General features: G+C 33.1%; 3 protein-coding genes across 4 annotated transcripts; 1 reads left to right on the top strand and 2 right to left on the bottom strand.

Annotated features, from left to right (window-relative positions):
- Window positions 1-1,937: 1,937 nt before the first annotated feature.
- LOC129807833 (glucosamine-6-phosphate isomerase) lies at window positions 1,938-8,377 on the bottom strand. 2 transcript variants are annotated; one of them, XM_055857381.1, is made up of 3 exons: window positions 7,610-8,377; window positions 3,472-3,549; window positions 1,938-2,238 (listed from the first exon to the last, which is right to left on the bottom strand). In XM_055857381.1, exons 1-2 carry the CDS (start codon window positions 8,375-8,377, stop codon window positions 3,484-3,486), a joined length of 834 nt encoding a protein of 277 aa, XP_055713356.1. In that variant the 3' UTR covers window positions 1,938-2,238; window positions 3,472-3,483. The 2 variants fall into 2 exon arrangements, with proteins under 2 accessions (XP_055713356.1, XP_055713357.1); XM_055857382.1 differs by lacking the exon at window positions 3,472-3,549.
- Window positions 8,378-11,942: 3,565 nt separating this feature from the next.
- On the bottom strand, window positions 11,943-13,788 carry LOC129807831 (metallophosphoesterase 1 homolog). The gene is made up of 2 exons (XM_055857380.1): window positions 13,666-13,788; window positions 11,943-13,611 (listed from the first exon to the last, which is right to left on the bottom strand). The coding sequence occupies exons 1-2, from the start codon at window positions 13,786-13,788 to the stop codon at window positions 12,616-12,618; spliced, it is 1,119 nt and encodes a 372-aa protein (XP_055713355.1). The 3' UTR covers window positions 11,943-12,615.
- A 13-nt stretch (window positions 13,789-13,801) lies between these two features.
- LOC129807835 (protein slowmo) lies at window positions 13,802-20,696 on the top strand. Its single transcript, XM_055857387.1, has 4 exons — window positions 13,802-14,030; window positions 14,214-14,379; window positions 19,740-20,045; window positions 20,117-20,696. Exons 1-4 carry the CDS (start codon window positions 13,999-14,001, stop codon window positions 20,255-20,257), a joined length of 645 nt encoding a protein of 214 aa, XP_055713362.1. The 5' UTR covers window positions 13,802-13,998; the 3' UTR covers window positions 20,258-20,696.
- Window positions 20,697-21,445: the final 749 nt, after the last annotated feature.

Below are 21,445 nucleotides of genomic sequence, written 5' to 3'. Positions count from 1 at the left end.
ATTTCGCAGTGAAGATTGGTTAAGTTATTTCGTGAACTGCACTCAGGCAAATTTACCAGGAGTAAAGTTCAGTGAAAGATTATTATTGCAAAAAGTAGATTTTGAATTAAAAACTTTGTTTAAATGGGCCTTAACATGAATGTGTTGAAACAAAACGTGATGTGTGTTGAAATAAAGCATATCACAGCTAAAATTTTGGCAGCAATTATTAGTTATCACAAATATTTAATATATTTTAATTGTGCTACTTTCTTTGTTAAATCTGAAAATTTATGTTTAGGACATTTCTTAATGTAAATATCTAGAAGCATGAAGTCTTAAATCAGATTTACTGGTTTTATATTGACGATATTTTGTCTTTTTTAGTTATATTTTGTAGAAATCGTCCTTTTATCCACTACAAAATGACCCCTGCTCCAAATAAAAGCAAAGACTTACCGAGTTTAAGTGAGTGTTATTTCTGTTGTAGAAATAACACTCCTTTGGTGTTGCTGGTAACACTTACCCTTCTCTCAGTGTAGAAAATTCATGGTTTTTCCCTTTGGAAAATACAAATGTTTTTTGACCCATCCAATAATTTGAAATTAGACAAATAAATAAAATTTCTGAGATTCAGATCGTTAGGAAATATCTAAATTTTCATTGATGTATAAAATGATAATTTTATTGCTTAAAATAGTCGGTGAATTAAGATTTAGAAATTTATTATGCAAGGTTTTTGTCCTTTAGCAACCCTTTTTTTAATTTAGCCCCCTCCGTCTTATGCATAAAATGGACTCAGGTTGATTTTCGAAGGTACTCGGTCCTCCGAAAAACATGGCGTTAATCAAACTTTTACACCCTCAAAATATTTTTCACTGAAGTCATTTGAAAGATATTGCAAAAACTTGATTAAATCTAACATTTTGAGGTTAGAATTTTATGTATTGCATAATCAAAGGTTAGATTATGATTTATTTTAGCTCCAGTTGATCTTTATTGTTACAGATTAATTATTAGAGATCTCCAAAAGGTTTAAACTGTTTCTAAAAAATGTAGAATCGACTGTGTTTAAAATTTTAGCAACATAACCTCAAAAATCGATTTTATTTGGATTTCATTCATTTTAAACTCAATTTAATTGATTTGTAACATACTGAAAGTTTCTACAAAGTTGAAATATCCTTAGTAAAGGCTTAACCAATTATAACCCCAAAAATATTTTACACATAACCTAGAAACTGTTTATAATTTCTGGAAAAAATATTTCAAGCAGGTTTAATTGGTTTTAAATGGCATAATTTTAAGAGTTTGGTTAAAAAAAATCCCATGATGTTTTTTAGGTTACGTCTAACATAACCTCACATTTACCAATAACCTCTTTAATACTTTTGCTTCTCCAATAGTAAAAAAGAATATTAATAGTAGATAAAGAGAATCTATCCACTAGGAAACAATAGTAGTGTAAAGATTAGTGAATCGACGATATGTAATTCCGTAGATAAATATTATTAAAAAAAAAATACCAAGTTAAAGAGAAACATCCAATTAAAAAGATCAGAGAATTTATCGAAAAATGAGAAAAAAATAAATGGAATCAAAATCCTAAAAAAAAGAGACAGACGGAGAATACTTTTGTGGACCAAGTAATAATATTTTATTACCAATATGTTTTTTGTATAAATTTGATGATGAAAAAAACATCACCCAATTGAGAGAAATGGCAATTAAAAAGAAATAAAAAAATAAATTGACGAGAAGTGCAAATTGAAAACTCACAATCAAAAGAAAAAAACATAAAACAAAATATGAGCTCTGCAGCAAGCAAAATAAATCAGGAATATGCGTCTCTCTCTTTCCCATTTATAAGTCCCTTTAATTTTAAAATTGATTAACCAGAAAAAAAACACCCATACCCAATAATACAAAAGAAATTAACAAAAAAAGAAAATCGCAAGTTATCTCAATGTTAAAGATATCTTTTTGTGATTTATTGAAAAATCTATTTTTGATTAGTATTGTAAAATGACATAAAGAGGTATATTGAAAAATATATATTATAAAAATACCATATTTTCTGTGGAATTGCGAAAATAAACACAAAACTATTATCTAAGACAAAAACCTTAAAAAAAAACGGGTTTAAAAGACCTCACTTTTTTTACAATTCTCCTAAAATCGCATTCTTGATGCCCTTTTCCACTTTTCCAGCAGAAACTACGAGTCCTCAATCAATTTCTTGTGCACATTGTAGAGACCCTAAAAAAAAACAAGTGGAAATCACCTTCCAGGAACTAAAAGGTGTTTTCAACTTTTGAGATTTTATTTTTAAAAATTCCATTTCTGACATATTTCCAACTACAGCGCCCCTGGCGTTACTTTTAAGAACTTTTGTGTGAGAGTTGTCGGTCCATTTCAAGACCTTTCATTTGCCCTTTCGATGAATAAAATCGGTCCAGCAGAAACAAAGTGATCATCATTTAAGTACCAAAAGTAGGAAAAAATAATTTACCTATAAACAGGGGCAAACGCAGTTTTTAGTTAAAATATCCAATATTTTAGTAAATTATTGGTAAAATCCTCGGAATTAAGTATTTAAAATAGCTTTTACTTTCCTATTCTTGAATTTTTATTAAAAAAAATACAACAACGCCCCTAGTGTTGGTTTTTGGAACTTGATTTATTCTGTAAGTACTAAGAATTTAAAGACCTTTCACTTGCACTTTGGATGAGAAAAATCAGTTAGAAAGTGCCAAAGTTATCACAATTTAAGTAATAAAAAATTAATAAAAGGAATTGCCTAGATAACAGGCGCAAATGTTTTTTTTAAATTACGAAATTATTTAGGAGATAAATTATGAAATAGTAGTACATTGCAATATTCGAAATTAAGCTCTTAAAATATTTTTACTTTTCATGTTTGTTTGAATTTTTTAAAATGTGCATCTACAGCGCCCCTGGTGTTACTTTTAGGAATTTGGAAAGATATTGCAAATTTAAAGACCTTTCATTTGCGCTCTAGATGAACAAAATCGGTTCAGTAACACTGGAGTTATTAACATTTCAGTACCAAAACACAAAAAATTGTTTGACCTTTTAAAATAAGTGAAAGTGACATCTGTCAAAATCCTGAGCTTTCATAATTTTTATTCTCTATTTTTGTGAGAGAAATCCCTAAAATATTCTTTCAAAAAATGTGTTAGAAGTTCATTTTTGAAGATATTCTACATTTTCCAGCTGAAACACAAAGCTCCATAATTGTTTCTTATCTCTTAAAATCACAATTTCCTCTTATTTTAAGAGACAAATCCGAAAAATCAAACACCAAACTTTGATAAATAAAATCTCAAAAGTTGAATACGCCTGTGAAAGTCAACAACTAAACTACCACAATATTTTATCTTTGATGATGAAACAACAAAACAATTTGGATGATTTTTGCCCGGACAATACGAGACCTCCCCAAGAAAATGATTGAAAAAAAAATATTACCAATAAAATCCTCTACGGCTGTCCACGACGATATCTGCCTTCATTTGCAATAAGTTTGTTATGAAGATCACTCAATGCCTGATGGAAAATATTTCGAATATTGATTTTTTGATCGAATTGTTAAGTTTAACATTTTTCAACGTGAAATCCTTCACCTTTTTTTTTTTTGTTAGAAATGGGCAGAAAATTTTGTTAATTCACCAATGATTTCTAAAAGAGACTGAAGGAAACGACATAGAAAGCAGTAGAGTTTGTACAGAAAAAGTTTTGTTAGTTTTTATAGTGAAAAGTTGTTTGCGAAATTTCGAAATACATGAGAATAGAGAATATTTTGGCCGAAAAATTAGTAGAGAAAAGCTAATGAGTTTTATTCAATGCAGCGATACGATAAAACTTTGAAATACTAAATCAAAAATATGAATCTCGAAAAATTCGACTTCGAAATAACGAAAATAGGCATTTGCGATACATTCGGCTTTCAAATACCGAAAATAAGGACCTCCGCGACATTTAACTTCAATATACAGGACATAAAGACATTCGTGGCAATCGAATTCGAAATATCGAAAGACAGTCGACTTCGAAATATTGAAAATAGACAATTCCAGACATTCGACTTCGAGATACCGAAAATATACGACATCAAAATTTCGAAAACAAGGAATTTAAGACAATTAACCTTCGAAATGTTAGAAAAAGTCATTTCGAGACATTCGATTTCGAGACACCGAAAATATACGACTTTAAAACATCGAAAATCAACTCCAAAATGTTCATAAAAGGAAATTCGACTCGACACATTCGCCTTCGAAATACTGAAAAAACTACGACATCAAAATACCGAAAACAAGGATTTTGTGAGATTGATCTTCGAAATGTTGAAAATAGACAATTCCAATTCCAGACATTCGAGTTCGAAACACCGAAAATACATATACGATATAAAAATATCGAAAATAGAAATATCTGGAAATTCAAGTTCGAAATGTTGAAAAGAGCCATTTTGACACATTCGCTTTGAAATACCGAAAATACACGACTTCAAAATATCGAAAATAAGGATTTCAAGAGATTCAACTCCGAAATGTTAATAATAGACAATTTCAGATATTCGAATTCGAAATACCGAAAATATACGAGTACAAAATATCAAAAAACCAAGGATTTTGAGAAATTCAATCTTCGAAATGTTGAGAAGAGCTATTTCGAGACATTCGACTTCGAAATACCGAAAATATACGACTTTAAAATATCGAAAATAGAATTACCGGGAAATTCAAGTTCGAAATGTTGAAAATACCCTTTTCGAGACATTCGACTACGAAATACCGAAAATATACGAGTTCAAGATATCGAAAACGAGGATTTTGAGACATTCGAGTTCGAAATACCGAAAATATACGACATCGACATATCGGAAACAAGGATTTGAAGAAATGCAACTCCAAAGTGCTGAAAATAGATAATTCCAAACATTCGACTTCCAAATATCGAAAATAGTACTTTCGAGTTCTTAACACTAAAATATCGAAAATATTTATTTTTTATAGTTATCATATCAATATCCGCCGGAGCTTTCACTGTTTTAAAGAATATTAGCATTTTTTCACAAAACAATTTTTCGCACAAATTATTTTTAAGAAAAATAAGGATTTTTTATAAATAAAAAAGCAACTTTTTTTAAAAAAAAAAGTACACTTTTTGAAAAAACTTTTCAATTATATTTTTTACAAGATAATATTGTTTTCACTAATTGTTTTTCTTCAAGAATACGTGATTTTAAACGACAAATTTTAATTTTGTTTAGAAGAAAATATAAATTTTTAACACAATGTTTTTATTTAAGAAAAATCACTGTCACATGATTTTTTTTATATTTTTTTCTAATAGTTTAAATAGATATTTTTTAATTTATTTCTCAAAAAATATTATTTTTCAAATATTTTTTTTTTCTAATTATCATAGAGAAAAACACCACTTTTCACAAAAAATTTAAGTTTTGCACAAGAAAATATCATTTCACGCGCGATTTTTTTATTTGTTTTTTTTTTTTTTAGTGAAGAAAATATTATTCATCAGAAATTTTCTTTTTAAAGAAAATGTAATTTTTCATGACAAAAATTATTTTCACTAAAACTTTAATTTTTTAACACAAGAAATATTTAAAAAAAAACACACACACACCCAAAATATTAATTTCATAATTGCGTTTCAATAATTACACAAAGAATACTATTTTTTTTTAATAATTTTTATTTTAAGCAGAGAAGTCTTTTATTATTTTTTTAACGAGAAAATATTATTTTCACCGCCTCGAAGTGAGCCGAAATTCACCCGAAAAATGATTTGTGCCTTGGCTAGCTCAAAAGGCGTTCCACCCGAAAAATAGTTTGTGTCTTGGCTAACTGTCGCTGATCACAACGACTAGCCCCAAATTTTTTCACTGTTATTATTATATTTTCAGAAGAACGTATTATTTATTATGTTTCTATTTTCTTTAATTTTTAAGACAAAAATATTTTTCCAAGAATTTGTTCATTGATTATTTTAGTTGAGAAAACTATTTAGCGGCAATCATGCTGACGAATTCGAGTTTTGCCAAAAGCTCTTTTTTCTGCGTTTTTTTTTTGTCTTTACCGATTGACATTTTATTTGACCAAAATTATCGGTAATTACCGATTCGTAATCGGTCCGGAGCTCCAAGACCTTTCAAACGTATCTACACTGAGAGAAATCCGAAAGAAATAACATTCCGGAAATGTTTATTTTGCCCTGCAGTATTGATCCGAAATCGGTGTAAATATTATGCTTTTTAGGTGTATTAAAGTTAACCTTCTTTCATGTTGATTTTACCCTTAAAAAGGTGTAAAATTAACATTAAAAAATGTTGATATATTTTTACACCTAAAAAGTGTTACAGTTATGAGGAAAAAAAGTTAATCGCACCCCCATTTTTTTCTCAGTGTATAATTGCTCCAATTACTTAAAAAATATGACCTAGGGGAATTCTGTAATTTTTGTGGCATTATCACACGTGAGTTCGAAACCTGACAATATCAATCGAGCTTTTTTTTTGTCATATCATATGAGTTCGAAAATGCAATTCATTGATTGTTTAATGAAATCCTTTTACTTGATGATTTTATGAAAATACAGTACGTCTTGGTTGATTTGTTTAACAAAATTCATAGTCATTTGAATTACCAGAAATCTCAAATGAGCCCAAACAAAAGTAGATTTTGATTCTCCAATAGTGTCTTGGATAAAAGGTAAATGGAACTCTATTTGCACAAAAAGTCGTTGAAGTTCGAAGAATTCAAATTCAATTTCGAATTTTCATACTAAATTTTCGAACAAGGTGGGGAAAATTTATCAAATATCACACTAAAAAGCTGGCAAAAGAGTTACTCAGTGATTAAATACTGGGGCAAGAACAGTAAACTTCGTTGTTCTGTTTTTTTCCTCACAACAATGTGAAGACCGTCACATTTTCACACTTGAGCACTTCGAAATTCGAACAGGATTTAACTTCCGCCACCTTACGAAAGTATTAATAAGTTAGAAAGTCTCTTTTTTGGGTCTGCAAATAGATTTTCGAATTTTTCAAGATCTTATATTTCTGTACGGAAAGAATGTCAATCGAGCTTTTTCATATGAGTTCGAAAATGATTCGAACTTTGGTTCGAAAATTCCCTTGATGATTTTATGAAAATAAAATTTTGTTGATTTGTTTGCCAGAAATGTCACGACTACAGAATCGCATTTTCGAAAAAGCTCTCCTAAGATTCAAACCCAATTTGTCATATGGCATTGCCAGAGCGTTACAAAATTCTCCTCCTGGAAAGCAGATTAATCTTTCACAGATCGCAAAAGTTGCTAAAATCGTATCGTATCGTACGTCGCGTCGTATCGCTTCATTGATATCAACCTTTAAAGAGTGATTCAGATGACTCAATTTTTTTCTACCAAATAAATTCGAATGGAAGATAATTTTCTTACAGAATTTTAAATCCCAAGAGGACAGTCACAGAAATTGCCAGAATCCTCCCTAACCAAGTCCCTTGAAGGAAATAACTCTTTCACCATGAACCAAATGCCAAATGAGAAAGGTGAAAAAAAAAATGTGAAGGGGACTTACCTTGAAGTACTTGACTGTCTTGACGCGAAGCTCGAGAGTTGCATCCTCGTCGCAGAGCATCAGAGTGTTGGGATGCTGCTGGAAGGCGCTCACAGTCCACATGTGATTAACTCCCTCCTCAATGGCCTTGTACAGGGCAAAAGCCTTGTGAGCTCCTGTCACCAGGATCATCACTTCCTTGGCATCCATCACCGTGGCCACGCCCACGGTCAGAGCCTGCTTGGGCACCTTGTTGATGTCATTCCCGAAAAATCTGGCATTGGCTTCCAGAGTATCCTGCGCCAGGGTCTTCACCCTGGTCCTGGACACCAGAGACGACCCTGGCTCGTTGAAAGCAATATGTCCATCTGGCCCAATTCCCCCAATAAACAATTCAACTCCCCCGGCTGCTGTGATTTCATCCTCAAATTTCCGACACTCCTCAGTCAAGTCCGGAGCATTGCCATCGAGAATGTGAACATTCTTAGGATCAATGTCGATGTGTTTGAAGAAATTATTGAACATGTAGTAGTGATAGGATTCCGGATGATCCCTTGGCAAATCCACATATTCATCCATATTGAAAGTCTTAACGTATTTAAAAGAAATCTTCCCTTCCTGATGGAACTCAATCAATTTCCTGTACATTATCAATGGCGTACTTCCCGTCGGCAATCCCAGGACAAAATATCTATCCGGACCAGGACGAAAGTCATTGATCCTCTTCATCACATACCTCGCCGACCAATCGCCCACATATTCGGCCGAATCGAGAATCACAAGACGCATTTTTCTGGAAGGCAGATCATCACCATTAATCACATCCAATCCATCCAATTTGGGGCAATCGTCATCGTTCAATTCCAAACCCGATAAGATAAACCCACTTTTCCCCTCACTCCCCTCCCCACGGCCCCATCAAACACTCAAAGTGCCCCAGAATTAATCTCTCGGGAGAGATTTCTTGGTCAAATGCTCGTGTCTGGCACTGTCAATTTTATTTTCTGTCTCTCGCAGAAATTCAACAGCATTTTGAGGCCGTTGACCTCCCCAAAAAAAAAAGCAATTCAAGGTGCTTCAAGATTCTTTTTTTGCGGGACAGAGATGGGGAATTGTTTACAGAAACTACTTGTTTTCTCTACACTTTGCCATCAAGGGTTGGGGTAAAATTGTAGACAATTGAATTGATGAGAAAATGCAGAACCAATGGAGGAGATTATTTTAGCAAAGACTCAAACCATATTTTTAGAAAAAAAATCAAGCAATAAAATAATTATGTTTGTACGGTTTGTGGAGTCCAGGGCTGTAGCGCTGGGGGGGGGGGGGCATTGAGGGCAATGCCCTACCTTAAAACTTCCAATGCCCTACCTTAAAAAAAACAGAAACTAAGATAACATTCTATGTAAACTGTTTAGGGTAATTTGCCTAAAGCGAGACAGTTTGGAAAATTGGACAAAGCAGTGTGGAATGTGAGACACCTCCCTAAAAACTTGATAATAAATCAATTAAATATTTCAATTTTCAAGAAAAAGACTATTAAACCTAATTTTATGAGTATTTTAGAAGTTAAAAATGCAAAAATCGTTATAAAACTATCAAAGGCTGAATTATGCAAGAAGAATTTAAAAAATGTATTGCATGCGTGATATTCATAACTTTGACACGGTAGTTGTCATTTTCTCTGTTTCTTATAGAAGTTGCTAGGAAAATATCGTGTTTTGTTTGATTTTTCGGCATAATTTGTGAAATATTGTTAAGTCCGCAGTGAAAATCGAAGGACATACATCCATTAAAAAGGTGAATAAAAACTATTTGTGAAATAGTACATTTAAAAATGATAGAAAAGTGATTTAATTTCGTGTTTCTTTTAAAACAAGTTTTATGAAATCTTGGACGAGTTGATTTTACGAATGATATTGGTGGTTTTGTGCAGTGAAATCATGTTAACAAGGACGACAAAGATCCTTAAGTATCCGGAGAAATAGTTGCAACAGCAGTTAGCAGCTGACAAAGAGAAAATCTCCTGGAAAAGGCTGCAAAGATTTCCAGATTCCGAAGATCACTTTTTTCTGACAGAATGGATAGTAAATATGGCAAAAACTCCTGGAGAAAGACAAATAGAAGCCTCTAAAGAAGTCCCAAAGCAAGTGGAAAAGGATTTGGGCGGATGGGGTATTGAAATGTGCTAAAAATTGCATCCGCTTTAAAGCTATAACTGCTGGACAGCGCAAGGCGTCTGTGAAATTTACAGAACCTCTTTTTGGTTGGACGTCCAGGAAGTTCTTGGTAATTAGCATTCCTCAGCTGTTACCCGGACATAAAGGAGGGATTAGCATAACCAACCAATCTGCAAGTATACGCAGAAAACCCTCAACATTTGATTTTCTACATATTTTGTATGATATTTTGTCATTAATATCACTATGTCCAACTTTCCAAAAATTTTTTGTCCCGCTTTCCAAAATTTTGTGATCTTTTCAAAATGTGTTGCTTATTAATTTGATGGAATATTCCAATTAATTGGTTGAAATATCTATTAAAAACTGTTAAGATTCTGTTAGAATATTTCACAAGCAATCTTATGATGCAAAGAAAATTTAAAAAAAAATTTATTCAGTTTAAAAATGCAATTGAAATTGAATTTTTTCTTAGGTGTCTCGCTTTCCACCATTCACCCTACGTAGTATGACATGGTAGAGAAGAAATTAATCTCCTACTAAATGGCCTGATACATCTAATCTAAACTAAACAATTCCAAAGTAACTACGGTTTCATTTAATCACAAATATCCTTTTTTTTTTTAATTATGTTCATAAATGGTATTTTGAAGTGTAAGTAAATTTGAGTTATAACTATAACTGAAATTATGCCATTCCACAATCTCTGAAAATAATCATTTTGATTTGGTATTGCCGAAGTGAGGCGTTACAGAACCAAAACAAGAAGCCAAATAAAAGTTTCTTTTATCAATAATTTATCAATAGAAAAACTGGTTTTGAAGTTTTTTAAATATTTAATGATTTACATTCTAAGCCCAGAAACATAAGAGATCATGATCATATAAAATTTTTATTATACATAACCTTGAATGGCAGAATGAGGATCATTACTTAAATAAAAATATTTGTAGTGTGACTTCAATTATTGCTTAAAAAAACAATAAAATGGAATGTCAAAAAAAATAATGTTGACGTACGGTAACGCTTCCAAATTTCGTAACCCCTCGAGAATGATCGATTGAAGTGCTTAGCCCAATTGGTTAAATTCGTATGGAAAGTCAAACGATAATTTTATGAAAAATTTAAATATTTTCTCAAACATCTTAAAAAAATAAAATAGAATATTTATTCATCAATTTGGCATTGTTATTAATATTTCAAAATTGTCGGTAACCTAACAAAAGGTCTATTTCTGACAAAGATGTCTGCTTTTCCGATCGAATTTATTGAAGTATGTAATTATAAATGAGCTACTGTATGGAAGAATAACTATACCAGATTTTCGTTTAAATACATATTCCCTCAGGGCACTCTGAGCTAAGTAATGCTTATGATATTTTTACGGCTTATGATTTTTTTTACAATCTCTGTATTAGGGTATATTCCTATCCCGACTTTTTTTTATTTTACGTCTTCAAATTTTAAGTATTTAGCAAAGACTTAAACCTCTTAGATTTATGTCTTTTGAAATGGACTTGGAGCACAAGTAACTCAAATTAAATATGATAAATTTTAGGTACTGATATGATTGATTAGAAGTAGATGATTTTTAACCTTTTAGTTTTTGTAGATAAAAATTACATTGAATAAAATGACAGTAAATAATGAAGATTGTTAGCAAATATACAAACCCTGTATCATCACATTTCTATTATATTGCGATTTTCAACAAAAAAAATGTTACTTAAAATTTTCTTTTAGTCTACAAATAGATTTTTGTGATTGAGGTTATGTTATTTATTTTAAATATCAACAAATAAAAAAAATCAACATAATTCAAAGCTTGAAATGTTTGGATTTAGAAAAATACGTGAAGAGAACTGTATTTTTAATTCTTTTTAACGTTAAATGTAGAATATAGAGGGCAGATTATGTAGGTAAATCCTCTTAACCTAAAAATTCATCCCTTCAAAAATATCAAGGCGAAATTGGTACTTGCTGGTCGAAGGGACGTAAGTTTTTTACATTTAAAATGGTCAGCAATTTTGTTTTCCTCTTTAAATGCCTTATTGAAAATAAAAAATGGCCTTCTTCAGAAATGCAATGAATTAGGAGTGAAAATTTTAAGCGAGGACACAAACCTTTTAATGATTTTTTAGAAGAAAGAAATTTTTACTTAACCAAAAAAAAACTTCTAAAATTAAGATGATTTTATTTAATTAATATACATAATTTTTACCGGCTAACTTGTTTTTTAAATTTATTTTTTGTATAAAAAATACAAATCCATAAAAAAAAAGTGTAATTTTTTGTTTAAAATAAGAAAATTATTTTGTTTTTTTGTGACTATTTTCAATAAATTAATTGGCACGTGCTAATGATTTTTAAAATAAAATAATTAATAGAAAATTAATTATTTAAAAAAAATGTAGAAAAAAAACATTTCATGTAAACAATGGTGTAATCAATGGCTGCAATACTGTAATCAATATTTTTGGAGACAAACAAAATCGCGCCCTGCCAAGAAATCACCCCCAAGCATTGAGAAACGCCCCCAAAAGCTTGATTTTAACCAAAATAATTAAATAAAGCCGAAAAATAAGCAAATTCCGGCTGTTGCATGGAAATTGCCTTTCTAAAGTGCCCTACTTTTGTTTTTTTCACAATCATTCCACTGTACTTACTGAAAATGTTGCCACTGCACTCCTTGGAAGACTTCAGACTAATCCCTCGCGTGCTCTTTGGTCGTTTGATTGGTTAAAACAGGGAAAATAGGCTCGAAATTGTCCAGAGATAACGCTTATCACTAATAAAAATGTTGACACTGATGAATTGAGGTTATGTACAGCGAATCGGGAATGTTCCGATTCAGAAGATTTTCGTATGGCGTCGGTTGAGAATATTCGCGCAGTTCCACTGAATTGTGGCCAGGATGATGGCCAGAAGTCCTCCGACAGCGTACATTGTCATCACTGTGGACTCCCTGGGCATGTTGCATTTGTGCACAGCCTGTTCTGTTGGCGTGAATGCGGCAAGGAGGAAATTTGGGTTGTTTTTGTTCCTCCAACTGAAGCTGGAAATGGTGTATTCCATGATTCCCAGGCGATTGACCAGCCTGCAGTAGTTGTGCGAGTGTCCGGAGAATGCGATCCGCGGGGAGATTAATTCCCCAATGAGATCTGATGATTCCTGGGAGAGGACTTCCCAGCGTTCTCTGTAGAGTTCAAGTGGAATGGGATCATGCTCCTGGCAATCCCTGTCGGATTCCCTGTACAGTGGATAGTGCTGCAGGAGGATGGGTTTGCTGTATGAGGAGAGTGTTGGGACATCTTTGCAGTTGCCAATGTTCCGGGAGCATCGGAAGATCCGGGAAATGTTTCTAAGCTGGGATTCTGCTTCTGAACAGAGATTGCATCCATCCCCTTCCATTGCAATGCTATTGACGAGGACAAAGTGAATATCCCTGAGGGTCAATAGGGATACTCCGGTGGTGTGAAAATTCTCCTCGAAGCGCCTGGTGAGTCTCTGGCGAGCCTCATAGTGGAATCCGATGTCGTGATTCCCGACAATTCCGATGAGTTTTGTGGAATCTGGGACGGAGAAGAGGTTTTGGTATCTCTCTACGTAGTTGGAAAACTCTGGGTCTGTCACCCATTTGCCCTCGTCGAAGAGATCTCCCAGGATGAAGACAGCTTCCGGACGAAAGAGTTCTACAGCTGTTTGGAAACTCCTGTACATTTGCCATTCCCGGCGGAGTTTGTCAAACCAGTGACCACGATAGGGTCCCAGAAGATGTGTGTCAGCCAGTAGCATCACTTTCAACGGGGGATTCTGGTCATTCTTCTGGATATCTGGCCAGGAGCACTGCAGACAAAATGCATTAAAATTTCGCTAAAACTCCATCCGGGAGCCACTTACCTGACTGATAACGATGTAATAGAAGACATACTCGCAGAAGAACAACAAACAGAACAAACTCACCCCCAATTTGGTCAGGAATCTCCTGAATTTCATTTTCCGGCGGGCATTCCCTTCTCCCATTTGACAACTTCACTGCAATCGGAAAACTTTTCTAGCAGTTTTACTTTCGCCACTCTCCACCCGTGGCGCCACCATGCTAGTGTCAGTTTTTTTGGTGTGCTCTCTTCAGAAGGTGGCTGCCACTTTTCTCCCATTCATCCCCAATTTTCCAATGTACCACACGTGATTGGACAATTTAATCATTATTAGTGATCTAGTGAAGTGCTTGAGATGAAAATCTGGACATCGGAACATACTTTTAAGTGAGTATTTCCTCAGAAAAACTTCAAGGTCTGGAACTTTCCAAGGGGGGCTGTCAAAAAGGTTTACATAACCATTGCGTCTTCGATTTTCATCCCTTTTTCTGCGCCTTCAGCGGAATTTTCCGGTCCGAGATGCCACGCAAAAAATTGTTTTCATGCCAAATTTGTTTATTTTTCACGCAGTCACCCTTGGGAGACTGTGACGCAGGCGGCGTGGAGGAAGTATCCGAATCCCATGAATCAGGGCGTCATTGGGACGGATGTGGTTGACCGGAAGGTGGTAAATGGCGTCCTGCACACCCACAGACTCGTCAGCTCCAAATGGTACTTCCCAAAGTGGGCACAGAAGGTAAGAAATACAGTATTTTTGCATGAGCACTTAGCACCTTTCTGTTGTCAACCTTTAACCGGATGATGCGGGCTTTTTTCCGTGTCTGCCACTGATAAATTCCCCTTATCACTGCTTTGCATGCTTTTTCGCAACTGTCCGGCTCTAATTCCACTCAGAGATTAGATTTTTTGGGGCCAGGAGCGGGCGGAGAAAGTGGAAAGCTTTTGTTGGATGACTGAGTAGGCTTCTGTGATTGCGTCAGGGTGCTTTGTTTAGGGGCCTTTGGGGCCTTTTTAAGTCTCAAATTTGCTCTAATCACTTTGTAAAATTCTATTAATAAGCTTTCATGTGATTGGTATGACTAAAATTAGCTAAATTCTTCAGGAATGCCTGGGATGCTTGAGATTGTCTCCTAAGGGGCTGATAATTACTGATTTTGAAGGACCCCTATTGATTAATCTACGAAGAAAAATGATTCTAAGGCTGCTATTCTGCCATCTTTATAATTTTGTAACTGAGCAAAATCCAAGAAATTTGGTATTCTCACAGAAAAAATATAAAGTTCTAAAATATTAGTACTCTCCAAATATTTTAGACCTTGTTATAAAGTCTCAAGAATTTTACAATTCATACAAAAATTCTTTGACAGTTCCATACATTTTCTTGTACGATCCAAGGAAAGTTTAGAGGTCCTTTTAAATTTTGTAAAGTGAAAGTTTTTTGAAGGTTAAATTGAATATAATTACCTTTAACTCTTTCGTCTCCTTTGGGACTCTGGGTACCCATGAAAAAAATAATTTTTTTAGACTATTTAGAATCGATAAAATTCCGATTCTTGTGGATGATTACAAACTATAAGGATGTCCAAATCTAGGATATTTTTTGCAGGATCCCAATTAACTCCTGAGCTAAGATATTCTTGGTCAAATATCGTGAATTTTCGATTTTCTGCTTCCTTGCACATATTGTGACTTTTTTCATATTTCTAGACCCGAATAAGGAAAAACCTCTCAGGGCCAATAAGTATGATAACTAACAATTACAAATTACATAAATTCGAAAAACAATTTTTTCATAAATTTTCAAAAAACTTGTTCAAAGTTGATGGGTACTCTCGTCCCCAAAAATATAGAGGTCAAATGTAAGGTTATCCCGCCAATGCCCGCCATTTGCTTTTTGACACCAACCTTGTAAGAAAATTCAAGCGGGAGCGAAATTTTTGTCAATATGGCCGATAATTTTGACATTTGGCAGCGAAAAAGATTGCTTTCGGGGAAGTTTTTCCTATTCTTCCAGATTTTGGTGAATTCTGATTGTCCAGGAAGTGTTTTTTTGGCTCTTGAGAAAGCTTAATGTGTCTGCAATAACATCCTGTTGAGAGAAATGTGTGTTAAAGTGTTATTCTGTGAAATATTTTGAGGAATCTGTTGGCAAGCAGGAACTGGGTGTCCTTTTTAGCACTTCCTGGACATCCCACAAGATACTGGTCAATAATTCTTCTTGTTTTAGTGATCAACATTGTAAAGGAGTCATTTGACACGCAAAAATAATTCACAAAATTGATATTATTGGCTTTTGGAAAATTGAAGTTTGTCCAAGTTTCTATCTTTTGCATTCTTTAGGGGACGAGAGTTCCCATGAGTTTTCCAATTTCCCAGAGGCGGAGAAAATTCTTTCTCTACAAAAGTATCATATTTGACCACTAAGACTTACAATAAAGTGAGTTTTACTGAAAATCGTTCGCTGGATATGTTGTGGTCCGGAAAGAGTTAAAGATATTTTAATGCTTTTTTCGTGAAAAATAACAAACAACTGTAAACACACAGTCAAATAATTCCGCAGATGACGCTGCACGACAAGTCTCCAATTTTTTTTTATATCTTGTTCGATTTTTGCTATAAAATGTCTTGCAGAATTGCTCAACCTTGGATTGACTCTAACAAGAATTCCAAATTCCGCAAAATCTTACAAAATTATAAAGATGGTAGAATAGCAGCCTAAGTCGTTATTTAAATTTAGAGATAAAATTACTTTTGAAGATAGTTTTAAAAAATTGCTATATTTTTGAATAAAATTCTAATAATTTTTTATTTACTCTACTTTTTTAAAAAATTCAAGACCTTTCAAATCAATCGAAATTATAGTTTAAATCCAAGGAAATAGTTTGCTTTCAATCTCATTTTTTAGGCTTAATTGCAATTAAAGAGACTGATAAATTCAACAAATTAAGATAGAAACAAGTGATCCCGAGTACTTTAAAGATATACTTTATGATAAAAATTACTAAATTTTTAAATAAAATTTTTAATTATTTATTTTCTTCTCTAAAATATCCAAGGCTTTTCAAATGAAACCAGATTTATTTAAATAAATTGAGAATTACGCTCTCATAATTTTACTTGTACGCTCAATTGCGTTTTGCTCCAAAGGGGCTAATAGATTCTAATTTTCAAAGACTTTGATTTCTTAGTTCGGATGGAAAATGATCCTAAATATATATATTTTTTTTGGGAAAAACGCTCTCAATAATATTTTTCAGGCTTAATTGCGATTGGTTCCAAAAGGGTTGATAGATTATATTTTTAAGAGATTCTTTGTTCCCTTGGCTCACCTAGAAACAATTGATCCTTAACTCTAAAGGTTTTAGTAGAATTTGCTTAATAAAAAAGCCAGAAATATCCTGCCGAATCGAATATAAAAACGACTAAATTGAATTTTACACTAAAATTTTAAAGGTTTTCTTTTATCAATTTCAAAGCTTATTTTTGTTAAGAATTTCAAGACTTTTCAAATGAAGCAATTTTTTTTTTAGAAATCTGACGGTTTATGCGCTCTCAATCTTCTTATTTGGGCTTATGCTATTCTCTCCAAAGGGGTCGATAATTTTTTTTTTGTGAGACACTTCGTTTTTTTTTTTTTGTTTAACTAGAAAGGAAAACCCTGAACTCTTAAAAATTTTAGGCTTACGGACAAATAAAAAAAGTTTATACGAGGAAAGTATTATCATTCACGGGTACATTACCGATTCATTACCGATTAGGTCCGCTGCAGTCACGTTGAATATTTTAAGATTTTTCAAAAAAATCCAAATTTAAGCTTGAAAATACGCCGTCCAAAATGAAAATTTTCCTTTCAAAAATTCGATATCGAAATGGTTTTCCAATATAAGTGTCTAATGACAAAATATTCGCTTAGATTGCTTCCAAAACATTCAAAAATGAAAAAATTCTAGGATTCGTTGACATGTAAAACAAAAGATCTTTATCGGAGAATAACTAATTAGCTTTTGAATGCTTATATAAAGTTTTAAAACTTGATTTATCTCAGATTTTATGTATTATTAAAATATTTCGTGGGATATAAAAAGTATTCTATAATAGATTTAAAAAAAGGAAAATAAATTATTTATAACATTTTTAAATAATTTATTAATCATAATAATTCTCGCACCTCATCTTTTAATGTATTTTTTAATTTGCATCGAAAAACACTCATTTGCTTTATGCACTTTATTTATTTTTGCTTTGGTGAATGTGCTTTATTGATTGTGCAGTAATCCTGATTTTTATCACCTGGCTCTGGCTTTTGATGTAATTTTATTAATGGTATGTTTTATGGAGAATTGTAGATGCTTAAAAATGAAATTTGACTTGACCTTTATTATGGGAGAAAGGGGCAGTTTCAGACTCGAACTTAAAGTACCAGAGGCTTTAGAAAAGTGAATACCCAAGGCAGACTAATTTGACTTAGCGTAGAATAACCTAATGAAGCTATTTTAATAAAAAATGAAAAGGGGGGATTGTATTTCGTGAATATGTTTTTAGTACATTTTTTAGTACAGTTTAGTTCTCAAGTGTATCTGCATTATCGACTTTTGTCTGTGTTGGTTCTTGGCATGACTGTTTGCTCCAGTCCTCTCTGAGTTCCGAAAACATCAAACAGTCGTGACAGAACCAGCACAAAGAAAAATTGATAATGCAGAAGCACTTGAGAACAGTCATGTACTAAAAAAATGTTCAAGAGTCAGGAGAAAGATTTCCGCTTTTTATTTTACATTGGAATAACGCCTTAATTCATAACATGATCCGAATGGGAATTTTTCATAACAGTATTCAGAATGTTATTATTTACTTCTTCGCAATAGAGTTAAATCGAAGATCCATTCACATTGATAAATTTTAATAAAATAATTCCCATTTAGTTTAGGTACTGAATAATGGACCAATTTCGATGAAGAATGAACATGTTTTTTTTAGCACTTTACTGTTTTCAAGTGCTTCTGCATTATCGGCTTTTCTTTGTGTTGGTTCTTGCCTCGACTGTCTTCCAAATCTCGCTGTTTTCTTAAACCATCAAACAGTCGAGACCGTTGTGACAGGAACCAACACAAAGAAAAGTTGATGTGCTAAAAAACTGTTCAGGAGTTAGGAGAAAGATGAACATGTTTTTTAGTACATGTTTGTTCCCAAGTACTTCTGCATTATCGATATTTCTTTGTGTTCTTTTCTATCTCGACTGTTTAGTGGTTTTAGAACACAGCGAGTACTGGCGAAAACAGTCAAAATAGGAACTAATAAAAAGAAAAGTCGATAATGTAGAAGTACTTGAGAACTGCCATGTACAGTAGACTCTCGCTCAATCGGCTCTTATTCAATCGGGCGCAAAATTTTGTTGACAATTTTCACGTTTGACTTTAAAGCAAATTTGTTCAAATTCGCTGTAGCTTCTCTTGTTTTATCGTCATGATTTATAATTGAGCGCTTTTTGTGGAATTTACAATGATTTTTATGCCCAAATCTCTCGATCTACTGTACTAAAGAGTCTACTGTACTAAAAAAATACATGTTCATTTTCCATTGGAATAGTTCGATTAATCCGGACCAGCTTTAAATGGCAATTATTTCCTTTAAACTTATCAATATGAGTGTGTCTTTGATTTAACTGGATTGCAAAAAATCAGATAATAAGATTGTGCTATCTGTATTCCTATTTGTGGTTATGAAAAATTCCCATTTGGATAATTTTCTGAATTAAGGTACTATTCCAATGTAAAATGAAAAGAAGAAATCTTTCTCCTGACTCCTGAACATTTTTTTTTAGTACAACTGTTTGGTGGTTTTTGCACGACCAAGACTGGAGAAAACAGTCTTGACAGAAACCAACACAAATAAAAGTCGATAATGCAGAAGCACTTGAGAACAGTCATGTACTAAAAAAAGAAATATTCACGTCATATTTTTCCCCTTTTCATTTTTCATTAAACTAACATCATAAGTCTGAATAAAAAAAAAAGCTTCGGCTGCCTGAAACTGCCTCATTTTCCCCTTATTTCCAATGAAATGGGACAGAAGAAAGTATGCAAAAAAATTCTTTTGTAGCTTATTGGAACGGCAAAAATCTGCTATGCTAGTGAAAAATCAACAGTTGATCCTTCGAAGCGCGAGATGATGCTGCGAACGATAAATCTGACATTCTGCAAGTTCATCTCCCTGGACGAAGTCCTCTACTACACGCCACATCCCACAGAACCGGGCAAGACGCTGCTGAAGCAGGAGGCCACGGTGACGGTCGAGGGAGTTCCACTGAGTCACTACATGGAGGAACTCCTGACGTCCAGGATAAGTTTCAATGCGGGAAAGGGACGTCAGGGATTGGAATGGGTGATTGGCAGGTTAAATTCTGAGGTAGATGACCGTTATTTGGAATTTGTGTGACATTCCAAATGATGATTTTTGTGATTTTCTGCTGTTTCCAGATGAAGGGAATTGCAGAGTCAGCGTGCAAGAGCACAGATGAAATTATCACACAAACCAAGAAATCACTGGATGATATCACAGTGACGGCACGGAAGAATATGGATGAGCTGAGTGCTACGACGAAGAATATGCACCTCTAACGGAGGCTGATTCTGTGCCCAAGGCAGATGATAAGAAACATGCCAACACAATCCCAAAATCTAGCTAAAGTAAATTGATAAATATTTATTTGTAAAAAAAAAATGAAAATGAAGACAGGAAGCAGGAGAGGCGCGCGCTTAGGGTTATTTTTTCCAATTTTATCAATCATTCGTTTACAAAAACGCAGCTTTCGAATAATTTGCCAAGTTTCTGTGACTGAGTGATTTTGTTTTTTATGAGACAAAGAGAGAGAGAGAAAGGGAGCGAGAGAGAAAGAGAAGATTGCAAAGATTTTTAAAAAAACATTCTTTTCTCTAGAGAAAAAAAAAGCTTCGTTTTAGTGTAAAAAGAAAAAAATAAATTGAGAAAAAAATTTAAAAGAAATCCTTAATTGTTCATTAGAAATCAAATAAATTGGATGTTTTCCTATAAAAAAAACAGTGGTTTTATTAAATAATTTCGCAATAAATTCGTGGGATTATAAAAAATAATTTAATGATAAGTTTGTGCTTGAACAATTTTCATTGTCTAGTGGAGACAGCTGTTACGAAATTGGAAATTTATTTAAAGAACTGCATGAACATAAAACGTGATAGTGAAATTGATTACTTTCTTGCAATTGTCTGACGACAAGAAAAATTCAATTGTTGGCTCAAATGAAATATTAAAGCAGTATCATGCAGGAAATGTGGACGCAGTTGATCTTTAAAAACTGATTCGTATTCTCCAATAAAGATCTTTTATATTTTTAAGTGTCAAATTTCTTTAAGTCTTTAACAGAAAGTCCAGTAGGGGAATTCTGTAACCGTATGACATTGTCATATGACGAATTTTGAATTTTTATGCAGTAAATTCTGGATACTTATTCAAAAGGGGTGGCAAAGCGTCCTAGGCTTTGCGAAATGCTCGAACTCGTGAATTAGATGCTATACCTACCTCAAAAGTACTTTTACATCATTTAGGGTAAATGCCCTAATTCAAGATCATTTCCAGACGCTTTAACTTTGACAGAAAATTCTACACATTAAGTTCAATTATATTTTGAAGACAATTACATAAATTTGCTTCTTGACCCTTCTAGAATGTTACTGTTTACTAAAAATTCTTTAAATATATTTGGAAAACTCCTTAAATACAAGAAAAATGCACAAGTGCAAAATGCTGCTATTTGAATCAAATTCATTCAA

Source organism: Phlebotomus papatasi, chromosome 3, assembly GCF_024763615.1.
Source record: "Phlebotomus papatasi isolate M1 chromosome 3, Ppap_2.1, whole genome shotgun sequence".
In the NCBI taxonomy this organism is placed as follows: Eukaryota; Metazoa; Arthropoda; class Insecta; order Diptera; family Psychodidae; genus Phlebotomus; species Phlebotomus papatasi.
Note: the sequence above shows the minus strand (reverse complement) of the source record. Positions and strands in the feature narration are given on the sequence as shown.

Bases quoted from the DNA above. Each gene is read 5' to 3' on its own strand.
- LOC129807833 (XM_055857381.1), bottom strand. From the start codon at position 8,377: ATGCGTCTTGTGATTCTCGATTCGGCCGAATATGTGGGCGATTGGTCG. The intron at 3,550-7,609 runs GTAAGTCCCCTT...ATTTTCCATCAG, and splicing joins AGACAGTCAAGTACTTCAAG to GCATTGAGTGATCTTCATAA.
- LOC129807831 (XM_055857380.1), bottom strand. From the start codon at position 13,788: ATGGGAGAAGGGAATGCCCGCCGGAAAATGAAATTCAGGAGATTCCTG. The intron at 13,612-13,665 runs GTAAGTGGCTCC...TTTTGTCTGCAG, and splicing joins ATTACATCGTTATCAGTCAG to TGCTCCTGGCCAGATATCCA.
- LOC129807835 (XM_055857387.1), top strand. From the start codon at position 13,999: ATGAAAATCTGGACATCGGAACATACTTTTAA. The intron at 14,031-14,213 runs GTGAGTATTTCC...TTTTTCACGCAG, and splicing joins ACATCGGAACATACTTTTAA to TCACCCTTGGGAGACTGTGA. The intron at 14,380-19,739 runs GTAAGAAATACA...ATTCTTTTGTAG, and splicing joins TCCCAAAGTGGGCACAGAAG to CTTATTGGAACGGCAAAAAT.